This window comes from Natator depressus, chromosome 10 (genome assembly GCF_965152275.1).
Source record: "Natator depressus isolate rNatDep1 chromosome 10, rNatDep2.hap1, whole genome shotgun sequence".
Classification (NCBI taxonomy): Eukaryota; Metazoa; Chordata; order Testudines; family Cheloniidae; genus Natator; species Natator depressus.
In genome coordinates, this window is record NC_134243.1 from 59,790,523 (window position 1) to 59,810,963 (window position 20,441).

The window sequence follows — 20,441 nt, forward strand, 5'->3', positions numbered from 1 at the left end:
AGTGTTGGTTTGGTAGGGGGTAACAGCAATAGTAAGATTTGAGGGTGAGGTTGCACCTAAGGCTTGCAAGGAATGAACCTCATAATGCTCTGGGAAGGGTCCCTGATGAGTCCAGAAAAATCACAGGTGGTTTATGTTGAAGAGGTGGGGAAGGGGGTTACCAGTTGGTAATTTAAAGCTCACAAAGGGGGTCATTAGAGCCTTCATAGATTTTTAAGACCAGAAAAAAGACCAATTAGATCATCTAGTCTGACTGTATTACATAAGCTATAGCATTTCAACCAGTTACCCCCACATATTGGGCTCAATAATGTATTTGACTAAAGTTTATCTTGCAGAAGGGCATCCAGTACTAGTATTTCATACAGTCTAATTTGAAACCTGCCAAATGATGGGACTTCCATCCTTCCCCAGGGAGGTTATTCACAGGTCTCACTGTTAGAAAGATACCCCCTACCCCAAATCTACCCTAAATTCTCCTTTTCTTAATTTCATCCTATTATTCCCAGTTACGCCCTTCTAATTATGTTAAATAATTTCTTTTCTTTCTTGTTCTTTTCATCCGTAAAATATTTGTAGACTGTTATATTTCTTCCTCAGTCATGCTCAGTCAATACTTAACTCTTTTCTTCTTTCCTTGTAAATTAAGTCCCTCATGCCTCCTGTTTTTATCCCTCTTCACTAAACTCCTTCTGGTTTCTTAATAATTTCTTGGTGATGAGGTGACCAGCCCTGAAGAGAATATTTCAGGTGTGGTCACACCAGCGCTCCCGGTCCATTTCTCCTCTCCCTGAATCTCCATGGTTTGCATGATCATTCATGTGCATTTTTCGATGCTGAATGTCATTTTGTTGTTTTCTGCATTTACAGTTACATTTTAGCATTTAGTTTTAAGAAATTTAGTTCCAAGCAATTAAAAGACATGGCCTTTTTGAACTCAAGTTCAATTCTCTTGAACTCGGGGTCAAGAGAATTCATAAATAAAGAGCTTTCAAAGAAAACAAAACTATTCTTGGGTGCGCCCACTCACATCTACAGAACGTATACATATCAATGGAGTGGAGAACTGACCTGATTTTAGGAAGTTAGGATCCCCTAACCAGCCCACAAAGTGTCTGAGAGAGATACTGCAGTCTGCTCCCAGATATATGTTCTTGTTTGTGCCAGAGAGACTTCTGTACTACACATAATAATAACTTTATAATCTATTATTTGATAGGAAGACTGTACAGTGATGGTCAAAGCCCACTGAAAGCTATGAATCTATTGTCAAAAGCCCTGCAATATAATTTACATTTTTTATCAGCCATCATTGAGAGTAGCAGGGTTGGTAAAGCACTCAGTTGAATTTTTCTGTTCATCCCATTATTCTTCTGTACACTTATCCACCCACCCACGCTTCATTAAAATTAGCTGTAGGGAAGGATGAATGGACAAAACAGGCCCTAGGACACAGAGGAAAAAAATGAATTAGATATTACCATAGAATTGTAGGACTGCAAGGGACCTCAAGAGGTCTTCTAGTCCAATTCCTTGCACTCATGGAAGAACTATTATCTAGACCAGGGATCGGCAATGTTTGGCATGCGGCCCGCCAGGGAAAGCCTTAGAGATTACTGACTTGGCGTATCTGCTGGCTTCCTGTGCCGGGAGGCTTAGGCTACAGCCTGCTGCCAGTCCAGCCCTGCCTGAGGGCTAGAGCCCTAGACTGTTAATTGCTGTCAGCCCTACTGCGGGGCTGCAAGCTAGAGACTATGCAGGGTGCTGCGCTGCCTGGGGGCAGGGACAAGGGCCCCAGATAGTTGTTGTGCATTTGTCTGTCAGACGGGCCCAGAGCTCTAGACTGCTTACGGATTGACCCCACCAGTGCGACCCGAGGCCGAGAACTAAACCCCAAGACAACGAGGCAGAGTGGCCTCCCTCCCCACTGGAGAGCAAGGGAGCACTAGAACTTGGTGGAGAATGCGGGCATCGTGCCCTCCCCTGAGGTAAGGGGATGAACCAATGCCAATGTGAGACAGATCCCACTCCACCCTTCCTCAGTGAGAAGAGGAGGGAGGACAAGAAATTGATTAAATGGCTTGCCAAGAGCCAGCTGCACCAGCAACAACAGCTGCTGCAACATCTCGACAATCAGCAACAGCAACTGATTCGAGAATTGGGGCCCCAAAACTGGGAGCAGTAACAACAGTGCTTGCAGCAGTGTGCGGCACTTCTGCTGACCCCAGGGGGCTCCAACCCTTGGGGTGCGGCAGGACCTGCTGACCCCCAGTGCCGGTACGCTTGACAAAGATGGGCCATAAGGATGACCCTGAAACCTTCCTAATTACATTTGAGAGGGTCGTCTAAGTGGCCCCTGGTGCAATGGGCCACTCTATTGGCTCCGTATTTGATGGGCCCAGCCCAGGCCGCCTATAGGGTGCTCCCAGTAGGGGAAGCCCAGGACTATGGGTGGTTGAAGGCCACAATCCTCGATGCCCTTGAAATCACACTGCAGAAGTTCCGGGAGAAGAGCTACCCTTATGGGCCCTGACTGATGGAGGTAGCCCAGCAGCTGAAGGAGGCGTGCTGGCAGTAGCTACAGCCCAAACAGCATATGGGGGCCCAAGTCGCTGAACAAGTCATGCTTGAACAGTTCATACATATCCTTCCAGCCCGTGGAAGAACCTGGGTCCTTTGCCACCAGCCAGTGACCCTGAGTGCGGCCGTGTCCCTTATGGAAGACTTTTTGGCTGCAGAGACTACTGTAGGGCCAGGGACTCGCCCTGTGACCATGATGACAGTCCACTCCTGGGAAGAGAAGACCCAGGACAAAAGGAGCAAACCCTGACCCGGCCCACAACACCCTGAGGGATGGGAGGTCGGCAAGCCCCAATGGTTATGCCCTGGCACGGGGACTACCTGAGGACATATCTGGCATGGGGAAGCCCCAGGTTGCAGGCACGCCGCACCCTCGCCCACCTCTACAGACAGCCCTGACGCTCCGAAATTGGCCCTTGCTTCACCTGCAGCCAATTCAGGCATCTTCAATGAGAGTGTCCTGTTTTGGACTGCAGTTTTGGACAGATCTGTTCCGGGGAGGCCCGGGCCTGTAAACAGCCCTTGGGTAAGCTGACAGTCCCCCTTGCCATGAACGGAGTTCCAGTCTCCACTCTCATTGATTTGAGGTGCAGGCAGACTCTTATCTGCCAGGATCTCGCCCTGCCTCCCGACCTGCCACTGGTCAGGATTCAGATCCAGTGCATCCATGGAGATGTGAGGCCTTACCTCAAGGCCCAGGTCATCCTGACCGTGAACAGGGAGAGATGGACCATGATGGTTGGGCTAGCACCAAGGCTGGTGTACCCCGTCATCTTGGGTCGTGACTGGAAGGGGTTCACAGAGGTCCTGTGGGCAACAACCGCACGGGGCCCACATTCTGAAATAGCCCTCAAGGGGGAACCCATTGAGGAAGCCAACCGGGTCTCAGAGGACCCTGACAGGGAGGACCGATGGGCCACTGACCCTAACCCTGACCTCCTGGAGGAAGAAGTGGAGCCAGGACAACCCGATCAGGAAGAGACCCTAAATTAGGGGGCCGACTTCACCTGGGACCAACAGGAGGATCCCTCCCTCAGTCGGGCCTCGAACAGCTGCCTTGCATTAATGGGACCTGGACAGAGCCCCACTGGGCAACGGTGTACACCCATTTTGAGTTGACCAGCGATTGCCTTTACTGGATCACCCGTGACCTTCAAACCCATGAAATCCGAGCCCAGCTTCTGGTACTTCAGTGCCACCAATGTTCAGTTTGCATCATGGGCAAGTCTTGCAGCTTGCCCAGGATGTCCCAGCGGCTGGACACTTGGGCCCTGAGAAAAGCCTAGCACGAGTTCTGGCCTGATTCTTCTGGCCCAGAGTGCACAGGGAAGTCCAAATGGACCAAGGCACCAACTTCACATCGAAGCTCCTTCGCCAAGTCTGTAGCTACTGGGAATAAAAAAGTTGCAGGTCTCCGTTTACCACCCAGAGATGGACAGGCTGGTGGAACACTTTAAGTGGACACTGAAGGAAAGGTTGCGGAAGTTCCCCCCGAAGGAACTTCGCCAGTGGGACCAACTTATCCCACCCCTGTTACTGGCCATCCAGGAAGTCCCCCAGTCTTCGACCAAGTTCTCCCCCTTTGAGCTGTTATATGGCCAGCAACTCAGGGGGCTACTAGACCTTATGTGGGAGAACTGGCAGCAAACACTGTCTCCATCACAGGGCCTCCTACAGTATCTCCTGCAGCTTCTGGAGCGGTTAACCCGGACGGAGGATCTGGCGAGGGAAAACCTACAGAGTACGCAGAAGGTGCAAGAGTGAACATATAATAAGGGAGCCCAGGGCAGGACCTTTGCACCCCGTGAAAGGGTCACCTATGAAGTGTTCCAAGATGACCAACCCCCCCCCCCCCCCGACAGGTCTACCTTGTCAATTTGTTAAAGGCATGGCAGGAGCATGAGGGGCTGTTAATCACTCAACCCCCACCCCCCGGAGCCAGACCTCGGACCCGAACCCCCAGCCCCACCAACTCAGAGGAGCCACAGATGATCAAGGAACAACTGAGGCAGTCTAGAAGCCTGTTGGAAGTTCTTCCCTAAAACCTTCATGGTGAGGCCAGGGCAAACCATGCTCGTTCAACATAGGATATTGATGAACCTAGGAGAAGTCATCTGAGAGACCACAAGGCTGTTGCCATGCCACACCCATGAAGTAGTGGAGAAGGAGGTCCAGACCATGCTGGAGCTCAGCATAATCGAGACGTCACAAAGCAACTGGCGCAGCCCCATCGTCCTGGTCCCAAAGCCGGATGGGACCCTTAGGTTCTGCATTGATTTTTGGAGAGTCAAAAACATCTTGAAATTCGATGCATACCCAATGCCATGGATCGATGAGCTACTAGACCACCTAGGTGATGCCCAATACATCAGTACTCTGGATCTCACAAAGGGGTACTGCCAAATTCCCCTGGACCCGAGTTCCTGGGAGAAGATCGCCTTTGCCACCCAACTGGATTGTACCAATTTACCTGGATGTCTTTTGGTTTCCATGGGCCCTGACCACCTTCCAGCATCTGATGGACTGGGTCCTACAGCCCCACAGTGCATACACCACAGCTTACCTCAATGACGTGGTGATTTATAGCAGCCACTCGGAAGACCATCTCAACCAGGTGGCTGCCGTCCTCAGAGCCTTACGTGATGTCGGCCTGATTGCTAATCCCAAGAAGCGTAAAATTGGCTGGCAGGAAACCACCTTTTGGGCTACACCCTTGGGTGAGGCCAAGTACAACCCCTGGTAGGGAAGGTCCAGGCACTGCAGGCTACTCAACCCCTACCACAAAGAGACAAGTGCGGCAATTTCTTGGACTAGCAGGCTACTACCGTTGCTTTGTCCCCGACTTTGCCTCAATTGCAGCACCGTTGACAGAGCTCCTGAAGAAGGACAGCCCCCGACGTGTGTGTTGGACCGACGCTCGCAGACAGGTCTTCCAAACCCTCAAAGACCACCTGTGCTGAGAGCCTGTGCTCTTAATCAGGAATTTCTGTTACAGACCGATGCATTGGTGGTGGGTCTGGGAGCTGTCCTCTCCCAGGAGGTAAATGGAGATGAGAACCACATATTATATATCAGCCACAAGTTGTTCCCCTCGAGAACGGAACTATTCGGTTGTCGAGAAGGAAGCTCTGATGGTCAAGTGGACCATGGACGCCCTGAGATACTATCATCTAGGGGCTCCCTTTGTACTGGTGACCGACTACGCCCCCCTTAAGTGGCTGAAGACTGTTAAGGAAATGAACCCCCGGCTAATGTGCTGGTATCTGGCCCTGCAGCCCTACGCCTTCACAGTACGTCACCGAGCAGCTAAAGACCATACCAATGTGGACTTCTTCTCTTGGTTGGGGGAATGCGACGTTGTCATCTCCGGGTCCCTGGAGACAGACTTGAGGGGTGTGTGTGTGTAGTGTGGCAGAGTGGCCTCCCTCCGGACTGGAGAGTGAGGGAGCACTACACTCACATTGGTGGGTGGAACCGAACCCACCCGTTCCCCCTCACCAGAAGTACCAGGGTGGGGGCAGGAAGTATAAAAGGAAGGATCTGCAGCTCAGTTGGGCGAGAGCCAGCGGAGGAGACATATGCCTCTGCCCTGTGGCAGCACCTGGGAGCTGAACCTGTGCTCAGCCGCACCCTGCCCCCAGAGGAGATGGACCCAGAAGAGGCGTTACAGGGACTACTGTTGGCTGTGTACCCCGAGGAGCCTGAGGATGGGTGCAAACCCCAGGGAGGTAGGAAGTGGCCCAGGGGCAGCCGACGACTGGCCGGCTACAGGGCTGACCGCGTCTAAGTGGGCGTGCTGTGGCTGGATCCCTGCCAACCCACTGGCAGACCACTCCGCCACTGTTAAGGCCCTGGGCTGGGACGCAGCTGCCCTGCCCAAAGGGCTAGAGTTTATTGACTCGACATATCTGCTGGCTGCCTTTGCTGGGAGGCTTAGGCTACAGCCTGCTGCCAGCCCAGCCCTGGAATAGTACAGCATGGAAAAGCTCCATATTGATGCTAGACATTTTTGAAATATAAAAAAGCTCAACTACATTTTACTGTGGTATTTATCTTTGTCATTGTATCTGGTGTATTCTGTTTTCATGGAGGTACATATGCTCTGTTTACCAATTTAAATAAAGAAAAACTCCACTGATTTTTAATGGGGGTATTCTGGATTTATGCTGCTGTTAACTTAGGGCAGAATTCTCTGAGTGGGGAATAGTGGAAATACTGTGATCAATTTGACAAAGTTTACATTTTAATAGCATCCACTGTAATGTAATTACTGATTATTATGGAAAGGGTCAGAAGACAGAATGAAATGTGCAAAATTGTTATAGAGGTAGTACACTAGATCAATCACAAGCTAGATTTTCAACTGACCTAGCCAATTTGGCCTTTGATTTCAAAGGCTTTATCTTGACTAGGAAAAGTGCTAGAGTTTAGGTTAACTTCAGCTATAACATGCGAGTCAAGCTTGAACCTAAACTCTCTATCTTTTTTCTAGTATAGATGCAGGGTAACACCTTCTCGCTTGATTTAGCTGATCAAGTGCGTAGCCTAGGCTCCCACAGAAGCCCAACCTAAACTTGCCCACTTTTCCTACTCAAGACAAAAGAAATTGGGGCCTTTGTGCCAATATGGGGTCTTAATTTCCATGGACTTGCACTTTGGTAAAGAGATCCGTAATATACTACAGGATTCTGATTTGCACAAATGGAAATGGTTACACAAGATGCAAGGCCGTGGCCACTCTGGTCTTAAAATCTGGATTTTTAAACTACGTTCAAGATTTTTCAAATGTTAGGTTTTTTTCTAGATGAATTTACACTTCTAAAGAATGCTAAAATCAGCCTGTTTGACAGCAGTATTACAGCTGCTAACAGCTTTGAACTCTAATATATGGTTGATTAAAGATAAAGAGAGGCTTGTGTTCCAGAGGAATAATATTCCTGTATGCTGCTGTATGGAAATGTAAAGTAACTTAAACATTCTCAGGTTAAGCATTGAATTTCAGCCTGGCACTAAAAGTAAAACTAACTTTCATTATCAGCTTATAATTACTTGTCTGTAAAATTCCAGTGTATTGCTTACTACCAGTGAAAGTGACTTTACATGTCTCAAACAATTGATTACCAGAATTAAATGCAATGGTGTTTTTTGTTTTGTTTTTGCAAAAGAGAATATTGCTCAACTAGTTTTAAATGCGTGGGTTGAAATAAACAGCTTACATGCTTGTACGTTTTCTACTTGAAATAAAATCCCAGTATTTGCATTGCTGAGTGTCTTAAGAAAAGTACCTTTGCCCCTACCAGCATATAAACATAGGCTGGATATTTTCCTACATATTTTAAAGCAGAAATGACAACTCCAATAGCATTCAGCTTCCAAGCTGGTGGGAAAAGGGCAAGGCTGGGACAGTACAGCGGCATGGTCAAAAAGAACTTCCCTGTCCCCTTGTATGAAACAGAAAAATAGTATTAAAGTTAGTGTTCACGCTGAGTGTGGCATGTCCATTCTGTGTGAACATTTTGATCCTGTCCACTAGTTACTGTATGATATTGCAACCAGGATTCTTGGCTTAGCATTCACTTACACTGCTGGGCTTGCAGACTTGTTAGCAATATGCCTAGTGAACCAACGAATTGAACTTACAGTATCCACCACCATTTTAGTGGTAAAATTGTAAAACACATAAAATTGGCCTTTGTTTAAAAACACAGCTGGTTTATGCACATCATTCCGTCATTTAATTATTGCTTAAGCACTTGTCTGTTGGGAAAACAATCCTGGTATGCTGCAGAGCCTTGAAGTAGAAAATCCATCATAAATTTATGGTACAGTTTATTAACTTTATCTATCTTGACTCTGTCATAATTTACTTTTAAAGTGCCTGTACTCAATTACATTTTTTCCTTGATTGTTATTTCAAATAAATCACAAAACCGATTAGCCTTTACATATTTATTATATAAAAACCTATTAAAATGTTAATGTTGCCTCCCATTAAGTCAAGCACTCAGAAAGTTAGGAACTGCTAGAATTAAGGTTACCTCTGTAACTTTCACTTGGTTTCATTGCACAATCTAGACTGTTAATAGTATACCGAAGAGGGCAAAATTAAGGCCCCAATTCAGGAAATCACCACTATTCAACACTGATACAATAGGCATCAATGAACTGGAATAAATAAATCTTTCTGATGTGGGTATTATGACATTTAGGCAAAATGTAAATAGAACAAAATTCTGCCTTCAGTTCCTCCAGCATCATTCTAAACTAATTATGGTAAATGGGCAGAATTTCCCCTTAAACTGTTGGCTTCTAAAAAACATGTCTGATTATTATTCACTTTTAGTTTTGTGATAATTTTTCTCTCTGATGTTACAAAGTGCATATTAAGTGGGCCGTGTTCTGACCTTAGACAAGCAGATACTGCTCCTGCTGAAGTCACAGGATCTGTCCCTACGGGTAATTAGAGTGAGCCAAATGCCCCTTGCCATGTTTTACCAAAGCTTTCCCAGCACCATGACACCTTAAAAATGATATTTAAAGCTGTAGGCAGAACGACTAAGTAGGAACATTCTAAAAAACCCGCTTTCAACCAGATTTTGGACTGGTGTGATTTTGTTTTACTGATAGCGTTATAGCAGTACAGCCCCTGTATCAATACAGTTTTATACAGATGTAAAGATAGAGCTTATTTCCCATCCTGTCAGGGAATAAGCTGTACCTGTATAAGCCCTTTCATACTGGTGGATCTGTATCCATGCTGTGGGGACTGTACCACAGTCACTGAGCTGGAATAGTTATAACACTGTAACGTGTGCATGTAGGTACAGTCTAAGCCTTTTAAAATGAAGAAACAGGGAAGAAAAGATAGCTCTGGTCTGGCTGTGTCCAATTGTTTTTTAATTAAAATGACATTTAAACTGATTGTGCCTATGAAACAACAGCTTGTACAGCTTTGAGAGCCCTTCATTTTCCTATTTATCTAAATGGCAAATGAGTACATAGTGCCAGCCTTCTCTGCCCTTGTCTCACTCATTTTGACTCTGCAAGGTCTCTAGAGGAAACTGTAGACGTACTGCACTGTAACTAGAGATGGGGGGAAAAATGCTGGCTGCAGTGTCTAACTCCTTCTCTCTAATGTGTTGAGTTAATCTAACAATGAAATGCCAAAAGCCATTCCCAAGCCTGCACCTTTATTTCTCTCAGTAGAAAGAGGGTTTCACTGCTGTCTGACCTGCTCATTGTAAACAGTGACAGCATCTGACTAACAAACATGCAGTTTGTATATAAACCAACATTAAAGCAAAAAAAAAAAAAAAAAGAGAAGACTAAGGGAAAATACTCCTTTAACCCAGGCTCTATAAGCAGATCTGGGCATGGGGAGCAGAACACCACTCAACATCGATGAAGAATTTTCCCTGCAGTGCCCCTCTCCATCCATGGAACTTCTGCAGCAGCTGAGGATCTTGGCTCAAAAGCTTTCCTCTCCTGTGTCAGAGAAGGAGAAAGGAACACGCTTTGGAGACACTCTGGAGATCTGCTGCAAGGAGGGGTCTGGAAGTCTGAAGCTGGAAAAGGGGTTGACTAGGCATTGGTGTCAAGGATTAAGAGTTGAACAGAGGGAAGTGAGATCAGAGTTTAAACAGGGTCTGAAACTTAAATGATCATGGCAAGAGAGGACTTCCACATCTCTAATTTGAACAGTCACCTTCCCTCAAACATGGAGGTAGAACCAGGGATGAGTATTAGCACTATTTGACCTCTCCACTGAATAGCAGTCAGGTGGCACTGCTGTCCCTGAAAGCATGTTTTGCAAGTGATGTGACTGTCTCAGTCATGCTGCCTGGATCACATGGTTATAATGTCACAATCAGGAGTGCAGCTATGTAGTAACGTACTTCTGAGAATAATAATGAATACAATTATTTTTTATGTTTTCTTGCTCTCTTCAGTTAAGCTTTGGCTCAGGCTCATAAGTTACTTTGCAAATTGTAGCTTGAACAATTTGAAGACCAGGACTCATTTGCTGAAGAAATTGGCAAATAATTTCAAATAAGGAACAAGTGAGTGAATTTTATAATCTATTTGCAGACAAGAGCCAAGAGAAAACAGACAAAATGTAAGGTTTTGTTATTGAGACATCCAGTTGCTTCTCATCTCTATCAATCTTTAGAATTCACAGGCAGGTCAGGTTTCTCATTGAACATCTCAGAAGAACTGGTGTGTACAGTCAAGGATCGACAACCTATCCTGAAGGACGACCCATCACTCTCACAAATCTTGGGAGACAGGCCAGTCCTTGCCTACAGACAGCCCCCCAACCTGAAGCAAATACTCACCAGCAACCACACACCACACAACAGAACCACTAACCCAGGAACCTATCCTTGCAACAAAGCCCGTTGCCAACTGTGTCCACATATCTATTCAGGGGACATCATCATAGGGCCTAATCACATCAGCCACACTATCAGAGGCTCGTTCACCTGCACATCTACCAATGTGATATATGCCATCATGTGCCAGCAATGCCCCTCTGCCATGTACATTGGTCAAACTGGACAGTCTCTACGTAAAAGAATAAATGGACACAAATCAGATGTCAAGAATTTTAACATTCATAAACCAGTCGGAGAACACTTCAATCTCTCTGGTCACTCGATTGCTGACCTAAAAGTGGCTATTCTTCAACAAAAAAACTTCAAAAACAGACTCCAACGAGAGACTGCTGAATTGGAATTAATTTGCAAATTGGATACAATTAACTTAGGCTTGAATAGAGACTGGGAGTGATTGAGTCATTACACAAAGTAAAACTATTTCCCCTTGTTTATTCCCCCCCACACACTGTTCCTCAGACGTTCTTGTTAACTGCTGGAAATGGCCCACCTTGATTATCACTACAAAAGGTTTTCTCCCCCTCCCCCACTCTCCTGCTGGTAATAGCTCATCTTAAGTGATCACTCTCCTTACAGTGTGCATGATAAACACCCATTTTTTCATGTTCTATGTGTATATAAATCTCCTCACTGTATTTTCCACTGAATGCATCCGATGAAGTGAGCTGTAGCTCACAAAAGCTTATGCTCAAATAAATTGGTTAGTCTCTAAGGTGCCACAAGTACTCCTTTTCTTTTTGCGAATACAGACTAACACGGCTGCTACTCTGAAACCAGTAAAATCATGTTAAGTTTAAGATTTTTTATAAAATCTGTGTATATTTTGCAAATATGAGTAATTTTATAGGACTTTATGTCTCTATATACTTGAAATTTAATCCTGAAAAATCTGTTCTGCATTCTTACTGTGTGTTTGGACAATTTGTAACTTTTAGTATGAAAAAGTTTGCAGAGGTTGATCTGCTCCATTGAAAATGATTTTGCAAAAGATTAGATATAACCAGTTTGTTTTTTAATGTGGATTTTTTTTTTTACTGTATTTGGAATCTACACTGTCACTTTAAGTAAGAATGACCACGGTAATAAAAATCACTAAAAGGGTACTTCTCAAATTTTATAAGGGAAAACCAGATTTTATCAGCAAGAGTGAGCTTAAAAACAATAAATCAATTTCAATTAAAACAATTGATGTAATCACTAAATTTACAAGTAGCTGCTCATTCATGTATTAGTAAAGAAAATAATAGAGAACATAAATTATAAAACTGGAGGTTGATATTTTAAAAAGTAGAACCCTATTGCTCATACAATTTGTGTGCGCATTTGTCTTCATTTGCACATGTATTATCCTAATTGCTTAGTTATCTAATTATTTCTGAATGCAAATTCCTGATTTGCATAAACATTCATTATAACTGCATGCCAGTAGCACAGCCACAGTCGGGAGAGACCAGGAATGAGAATAAATGAGTCCTTGCTTTCTTAAGTAAGTGGGACATCAACAGTAAAACATGAGGAGATATATTACCCTAGCCCTTATCCCCTGGTGGAACTTATGCTAACAAAAGTGTGTAACTGCAGGCGCACTAATGTGTGCACAGCAATGCACACACACCTCAAGCTTCTGTTAATGAAAATCAGGCCCTTCAGGTTTGTGGCTTGAAAATTGTAAATGATATTTATTTAATAACTACAACCTGTGTCATTTTCTCTCTTATGCACATTTTCATTATAAATTAGGGAAAAACAAAGCGTATATTAGAATTAGTAATTACTCATCTTCTGCCTAAATCTATATTGTATTATCTTATGAGAGGGGAAAATATCTTCCTTATATATGAGAGTTTTAAGCATTTTTCTGATGCATGAATTATTAATGAAGACCCTTAATGTAATGGAGTAGCTCCTCAAGAAAATCATTCCTTACAATGAATCTTGAGCGCAAGTTGCAAAATTCATATTGCGTGCCAGGTTTTTAAATTGTAAGTAAAAATTGCACTTCAAAAGTAAAAGTAATTACCTTCCAGGTTAATGTTCAACTAAAACTCTTCTTACCCTCATGAGATGGAGCAAGATAATAATTATAGATCAGCAAATTGTATTTCTGCTCAAAGACAGTAAGTGATGGACAGAGCCATTGTTAAAAGGCCCCTCACATCTGGTGAAATCTAGCACTGATTTTCAGTTTGCAGAAGTAACTCTGTCGTATGGAATTTTAATGTATGTTTTATAGCTTTCAGAACAATGGATTGTCAATTCCTAATAGGCGATAGCAGCCTTTGAAAGTAGCAGGAACTCTTGTGGAGCTCTTTCATTGTTTGAAAATGTCCTCTCAAGTACTTGCAAAAAGAAAAGGAGTACTAGTGGCACCTTAGAGACTAACCAATTTATTTGAGCATAAGCTTTCGTGAGCTACAGCTCACTTCATCGGATGCTTATGCTCAAATAAATTGGTTAGTCTCTAAGGTGCCACTAATATTCCTTTTCTTTTTGCGAATACAGACTAACACGGCTGCTTCTCTGAAACCTCTCAAGTACTTGTTACTCTTCACTGGATAGAACCATACCTTAAACAGAGAGGGAGTGATTCTAATTTACACTAAGGTTACTTTATACTCCTGTAGCAGTGTAAAACAAAGTGCTAGAGCAGTGTAACCTAGCTCATAACATGCCTAAACTCTTACGCTGTTCTCTGACTGTCAATATTAGAGATTTGACATGGAGATGTTTAAAAATGATCTGACATGATTTTAGCTTGTCATGGTTAAAAATCATCACAAGGGAAAGAAAAAATGCCTTTCACTCTGGAAGCCACCCAGCTATTACGGGTGGTGGACATGGCAGAAAAACCCACATAAAAATGGGGAACCACGTGTAAGCCTTGCCCTGCTCCTGTCTAAGTCAATCACAAATTCCCATTGTTTTCAGTGGGAGCCCATTTGAGCCAAAGACAGAGGCAGGCCCTGCCCACGCTCTTTACCTCTGGATCTGAAATTGCCCAGGTCCAAGGTTTTGGTTGAGGCGTCTTGCAAATGGTGGTAGATCCCTTTCAGTAGACGACTGCTCTTCTCGGGGGAGGCCAGGAATGGGGATAGTAGGGTACTTACTAGTCAGGGCTGAAGCGGGCACTCTATGGAAAAGTCAGCATGTGTGTCAGACTGTAAAATCACTAGGTTATGTGCAAAAGCAACCCTTTGTTATTCTCAGGTTCATAGAAAATAGTATGTAGCAGACCCTATTTGAGAGGCGTTTAATCCTTAGCTCTTAGCGTTGTGAATCTCTATAGCTGCCAAAATAGGATGTATTGGGTCCCTCCCCCCAGTAATGGTATACACAATGGCAGGGGTTCCCAAACTGGGGGTTGGGACTCCTGAGGGGGTCACGAGGTTATTACATGGGGGTCACGAGCTGTCAACCTCCACCCCAAACTCCGCTTTGCCTCCAGCATTTATAATGGTGTTAAATTTAAAACACTTTTTAATATATTTATAAGGGGGGGGGGTCACACTCAGAGGCTTGCTATGTGAAAAGGGTACACCAGTACAGATGTTTCAGAACCATTGCACTATGGGCTAAGTTGTGTAGCCTTTACTTCTGCTGGTGAGCACTCAGAGTTTAAGGTCAGAAGGGACCACCAGATGATGTGGTTTGATTTCCTATATATCACAGGCCTCCAGGATCCACACATTAAACCCAACCACCAAAGTGAAACCAAAGTATTACAGCCCACAGGAGACTAGACTATTATGTGCCACAGACAGAGACGAGGGAGAACTGAGGTGCACCACTGCCTGAGGCCCCTGCAATGGAAGGGAAATGAAGTGAAATAGATATCCTGGCAACTGACCCTCACACACCCATTGCAGAGGAAGGCAACCCCCCTCCAAAGTCACTGCCAGTCGGACCTGGCAGAAAATTCCTTCCTGACCTCACACAGGGCAATCAGTTAGACCTTGAGCATGTGAGCAAGAACCAGCCAGCCAAGTACCTGTTGCCATCTCAGAGCACTGTCCCTTCCCCATCCTGTGTTCAGTCCCTAGCCATGGCCATCTCTGATGCTTCAGAGGAAAGAGACCATCTCCTCCAGGACACAAAACGGGGAATCCCTGCCTGACCCCTACAGGGAGCTGGCTGATGCCCTGAAGCATAAGCTTTCAGGAACATAAAACAAACTGAAAGTGAGTCCCCACCTCCCCCCATCACAAGCAACCCCATCATCCAATTGCACCTACAAGTTTCTCCAGCTCTCTCTGAAAGCTAATTAAGTTGTTTGCTCCCACAACTGTTACTGGGAGGCTGTTCCAAAACCATACCCCTCTGATGGCTGGAAACCTTCTTGTAATTTCCCGTGCAGGGTTACAGCATTTCTACCATATAACTCATAACACCCTCCTCCCTGCAAGGAGAACAGAAGGTGCCTTCTCTTTGGCCAGTTCTTTAGCCACATTACAATTCTTGTAGTGATCCACAGACATCTTTGATGACACTGATTTCAGTAGGACTATGCATGTGAGTAAGCACTTACCCACACGAGTCAAGGATGAATACCTAGTTTGTCAGTGTGTATGCATAACTTTAGGGTCAGAGCTTCAGCTAGTGTAAATGAGTTACCTGCACTGACTTGCTGATGTATACCAGCTGAGGACCTGGCCCATAGTGTAATCTCACTATGCAGATTACCAGGTCACAAGATCACAAGTGATCATTACAAGATCACTTGAGTGTATACAGTTCCTTGTATTGTTTGCCTAGCTAGATATGTATGTACCATAGAATCTATTATCCACCTGGGTTTACTTATTGTTGAGACTGAATTTTTATTACCATTGCATAAACATGGCTTATATTAACATGGGCAGATTCTGCCAGCGTTACTTGCACGGAACAGTGCTTTACTCTGAATAGACAAACTGAAATTAGTTGGACTGTTTGGCGAGTAAGATACTTAACATGAAGTGTCGCCTTAAGACCATAATCATTAAAACTTCATAATATGTTTTGACAGTTATAATTAGCATCTATCGATAGCAAAATATGTATTTAAAACATTAAAATCATCTTTGCTACATTTCCAGCCCCACTGAACAAGTCACTTACTTTGAGAAGTCTGAGTCGCTATAAATTTCTTTATCAAGGCATCAGTAGTTTGCGTATAAAGGCTAAGAGCATATCTCAGAGACTGTAGATCTGGGCTCTTCTCCAAGAAATTCTTTTTCAGCCCATTTCCTCCAGCATGAAAGTATTGCTAAAAAAGAAAAACATAGGTAAGGCACTGAAAGAAGTAAATTATCTGATAAAAGTCTCTAGGTAAGACCTGATGTTTATATAGCAATATCTAAAATAAAACTGATTAATGCAGTGCTTAAAATTTACAATTTGTATCTTTGGGGATAGTTGTTATTGTCCACATTACAGTTTTTGTGTGGATTTCCCCCCTCCCAAACAAAACACTTAAGTGTTCTTTTAATCCCTCTTAAAATGTATATAACTCAAAAATAGTTAAATGTGTGGGGTTTTTATGTTCATGTAGTTACACCTCAAAACTAGGGTTTACAGTGCAACTACAGAAACAAATTTCTTTTGACAGCATGTTTGGTGTGGTAGAAATCTGTCCAAGTGTAGTACTAAGACACTGTTTGGCAGAAAGGTGTAATTTATGGTGGGAATCCTTGGACTGGATATGGTGACAAATTTAAAGAATAGCTAGAGTTCCAGTGGAGGATTAGGATTGCTTTCTAGTCTTCCAGTCTTATTCTACTCTGTAAAATTGGCATTGTGAGTTTCCATGGTTATTGTCTACAATGTCACAGCAAACCTGGTGTCTGAACTTTGTGACTTTGTCCTCACGCACAACTATTTCAGATTTCGGGACAATTTACACCTTCAAGTCAGCAGTACTGCTATGGGTACCCGCGTGGCCCCACAGTATGCCAATATTTTTATGGCTGACTTAGAACAACGCTTCCTCAGCTCTCGTCCCCTAGTGCCCCACTCTACTTGCGCTACATTGATGACATCTTCATCATCTGGACCCATGGGAAGGAGGCCCTTGAGGAATTCCACCAGGATTTCAACAATTTCCACCCCACCATCAGCCTCAGCCTGGACCAGTCCACACAAGAGATCCACTTCCTGGACGCTACAGTGCAAATAAGTGATGGTCACATAAACACCACCCTATACCAGAAACCTACTGACCGCTATACTTACCTACATGCCTCCAGCTTCCATCCAGATGACATCACACGATCCATTGTCTACCGCCAAGACCTCAGATACAACTGCATTTGCTCCAATCCCTCAGACAGAGACAAACACCTACAGGATCTCTATCAAGCATTCTTAAAACTACAATACCCACCTGGGAAAGTGAAAAAACAGATTGGCAGAGCCAGAAAGGTACCCAGAAGTCACCTACTACAGGACAGGCCCAACAAAGAAAGTAAAAGAACACCACTAGCCATCACCTACAACTCAAACCTCTCCAGCGCATCGTTAAGGATCTACAACCTATCCTGAAGGACGATCCCTCGCTCTCACAGACCTTGGGAGACAGGCCTGTCCTTGCTTACAGACAGCCCCCCAACCTGAAGCAAATACTCGCCAGCAACTACAGATTACACAACAAAAACACTAACCCAGGAACCTATCCCTGCAACAAACCCCGTTGCCAACTCTGTCCGCATATCTATTCAAGAGACACCTCCATAGGACCTAACGACATCAGCCACAGCATCAGGGGCTCATTCACCTGCACATCTACCAATGTGATATGTGCCAGCAATGCCCCTCTGCCATATACATTGGCCAAACCGGACAGTCTATATGCAAAAGAATAAATGGACTCAAATCAGACATCAAGAATTGTAACGTTCAAAAACCAGTAGGAGAGCACTTCAATCTCCCTGGACACTCAATAACAGACTTAAAAGTGGCCATTCTTCAACAAAAAAACTTTCAAAAACAGACTTCAATGAGAAACTGATGAACTAGAATTAATTTGCAAACTTGACACCATCAAATTAGGCCTGAGTAAAGACTGGGAGTGGCTGGGTCACTACAAAAAGTAATTTTCCCTCTATTGATATTCACCCCTTCTTGTCAACTGTTGGGAATAGGCTACATCTACCCTATTTGAATTGGCCTCATTAGCAGTGACTTCCCACTTGGTAAGGTAACTCTGATTTTTTCATATGCTGTAATATATATACCTGCCTACAGTATTTTTCACTCCATGCATCTGATGAAGTGGGTTTTAGCCTACAAAAGCTTATGCCCAAATAAATTTGTTAGTCTTTAAGGTGCCACAAGGACTCCTCAATGTTTTTTGTCTCTTAGGGCTAGATTGTGACCAGCCCTAATGTGGCCATGCAGGGAAGTAAAATCCCACCCCTATGTACAGTGTTAGGGCTACCCATTACATCTGGGGTATGGAAAGAGGGGATGGGGGAGGAGGGGATGAGCACAGTAAAAATTCCCCCTAAAGTAGAGTAAGCTGCATCCCAAAAACGGGAAATAACTTACTGTCACTTCCAGCTCAAAAGACAGGGACAGAAGATGAACTGAGTCACAGTTCCTTTCTGATTCTCCTCCTGGGGTGGTGCAGCTTCGTGCCACCTCCAAGCAGGGCTGTGCTCAAAGGCTCAATCTTAAATCACTCTGAGTATATATCAAATATACCATTTGCAAGTAAAAAGATTTTCTTTCTTAATTGCCATCCTTGCTTTAATTCCAAAAAGCCTGGGTTTGAAAACTGAAGCAGGATTCTCTCCTCCTTGCACATAACACCAATACTGAAGGCCCTCTGTGATATCTCTGCTAATCAGTCTCATCCCCAGGGGTTCTTCTGATAGCTTCACAAAGGTTGGTGTGGGCGGGCCATAAGGGGACTGTAAGGTAAGACATGAATGTTCTAGAGCAGTGACTCTCAACCTTTCCAGACTACTGTACCCCTTTCAGGAGTCTGATTTGTCTTGCGTACCCCCAAGTTTAATCTCACTTAAAAACTACTTGTTTACAAAATCAGACAAAAATACAAAAGTGTCACAACACACTATTACTGCAATATTGCTTGCTTTCCCGTTTATACCAGATAAGAAAATTAATCGGAATATAAATATTGTACGTACATTTCAGTGTATAGTATATAGAGCAGTATAAACAAGCCATTGTATGAAACCTGTTGTGAAACTAGGCAAATACCTAGCTGAGTTAATGTACCCCCTGGCTGAGAACCACTTTTCTAGAGGTGAAGAAGGCCACCAAACAAGGAGCTGTCTCCAAAGTGTAACCCAGGACAATGATTTGCAGAGTAAAGGAAAGTTGGATGATGTTGGAAACCATCCTCAGCCTATGGAGAAGAGATGTAAATGCTGTACAACGTCAACACCAGTTTGCAGAAGCTTTTTGGATTCTTTCAAGTTCTAGGAATCAAGGTCCGCATAGATAATGCTCAGGCAACAGTTAATTAGAAGGAAAACAAAGAAGAAATGAGTGTTTAGGAGGATATTGGGGCTACTTGAAGGCAGCTTGAGACACCATATGCACTCTAGGATATAGATCTAGAGTTAGACATCCTTTCTGCACCAATATTGGTTGAGGGATACAGCCCATTGCTGTGTTCTAGTTCATATGGCTCAGCAGAACTGTAGTATCTATCTGTGGCAAAACAGATATGCAAACAGCAGCATGTTGGCTACCAGTTCATCCACACATCTGCTGAGGCTTAAGGTCAATGGAAAAGTTGCTTTATATGTGCTTTGATCATCTATGCTACTTTTTTCAACAGAGCAGTAGTTTCAAGTTAGCATTGCAGGTGAAGTTCGGCAATTATGCAGAAAATTTTCTTTCTGAGACCAAAAAGCAGAGGCTTGCTTGTACTTAGCCATGTTCAAAGGATCAGCATGAAAGGATGCAGCTGGAGCTACATGTATCATTCCATGATGGATGTATGGGTAAACAGAAGAGTGGAGTGGCCAGGGGCCCTGGCTAGCAGTTCTCTCAGATGCTCTCTGGGAATAACAGGCTTGGTTTCCTTGTAGATTGTTTCATGGAATAGTGTGGGACTGTCAACCTTATGAATCTGCTTTAAAAGTCAACCGTCACCACGTGTTCCACTAACAGCGGTACACCCATGCTGTACCCAGGAGCAATGTAGTAGTGCTACCTCCATTACCCTAATTTTGTGAAGAATTCAATGGAAGTGTGTAATCATGTGAATTCCCAATTGTGACAGGGTCGGGCCAGATGACTACAGGAGAGTAATAGAAGGCAGATATATTAGCCCCAGGTTAAGTAGGTCCCTTTTCCCTGGGTAAGGAAACAGGGAAGGTTTTTTTTTTGAAACAGAAAAGAATTTTATTGTAACAATTACAAGAATTACCAAAGAACCAAATCAAAGTATGCAACAAAACAACGCAAACAGAAGGTATAACACAGCAGCTTTCAGGAGGGAGAAGTGTTCAA

General features: G+C 44.0%; 1 protein-coding gene across 1 annotated transcript in view; it reads right to left on the reverse strand.

The window, feature by feature from the left end:
* UNC13C (unc-13 homolog C) overlaps positions 1 to 20,441 on the reverse strand; it is a 397,169-nt gene that overhangs the window by 17,067 nt on the left and 359,661 nt on the right. The window contains exon 30 of the mRNA XM_074966314.1: positions 16,074 to 16,221. Within this exon, the coding sequence (XP_074822415.1) occupies positions 16,074 to 16,221 (148 nt within the window). The remainder of the gene's footprint in view (positions 1 to 16,073; positions 16,222 to 20,441) is intronic.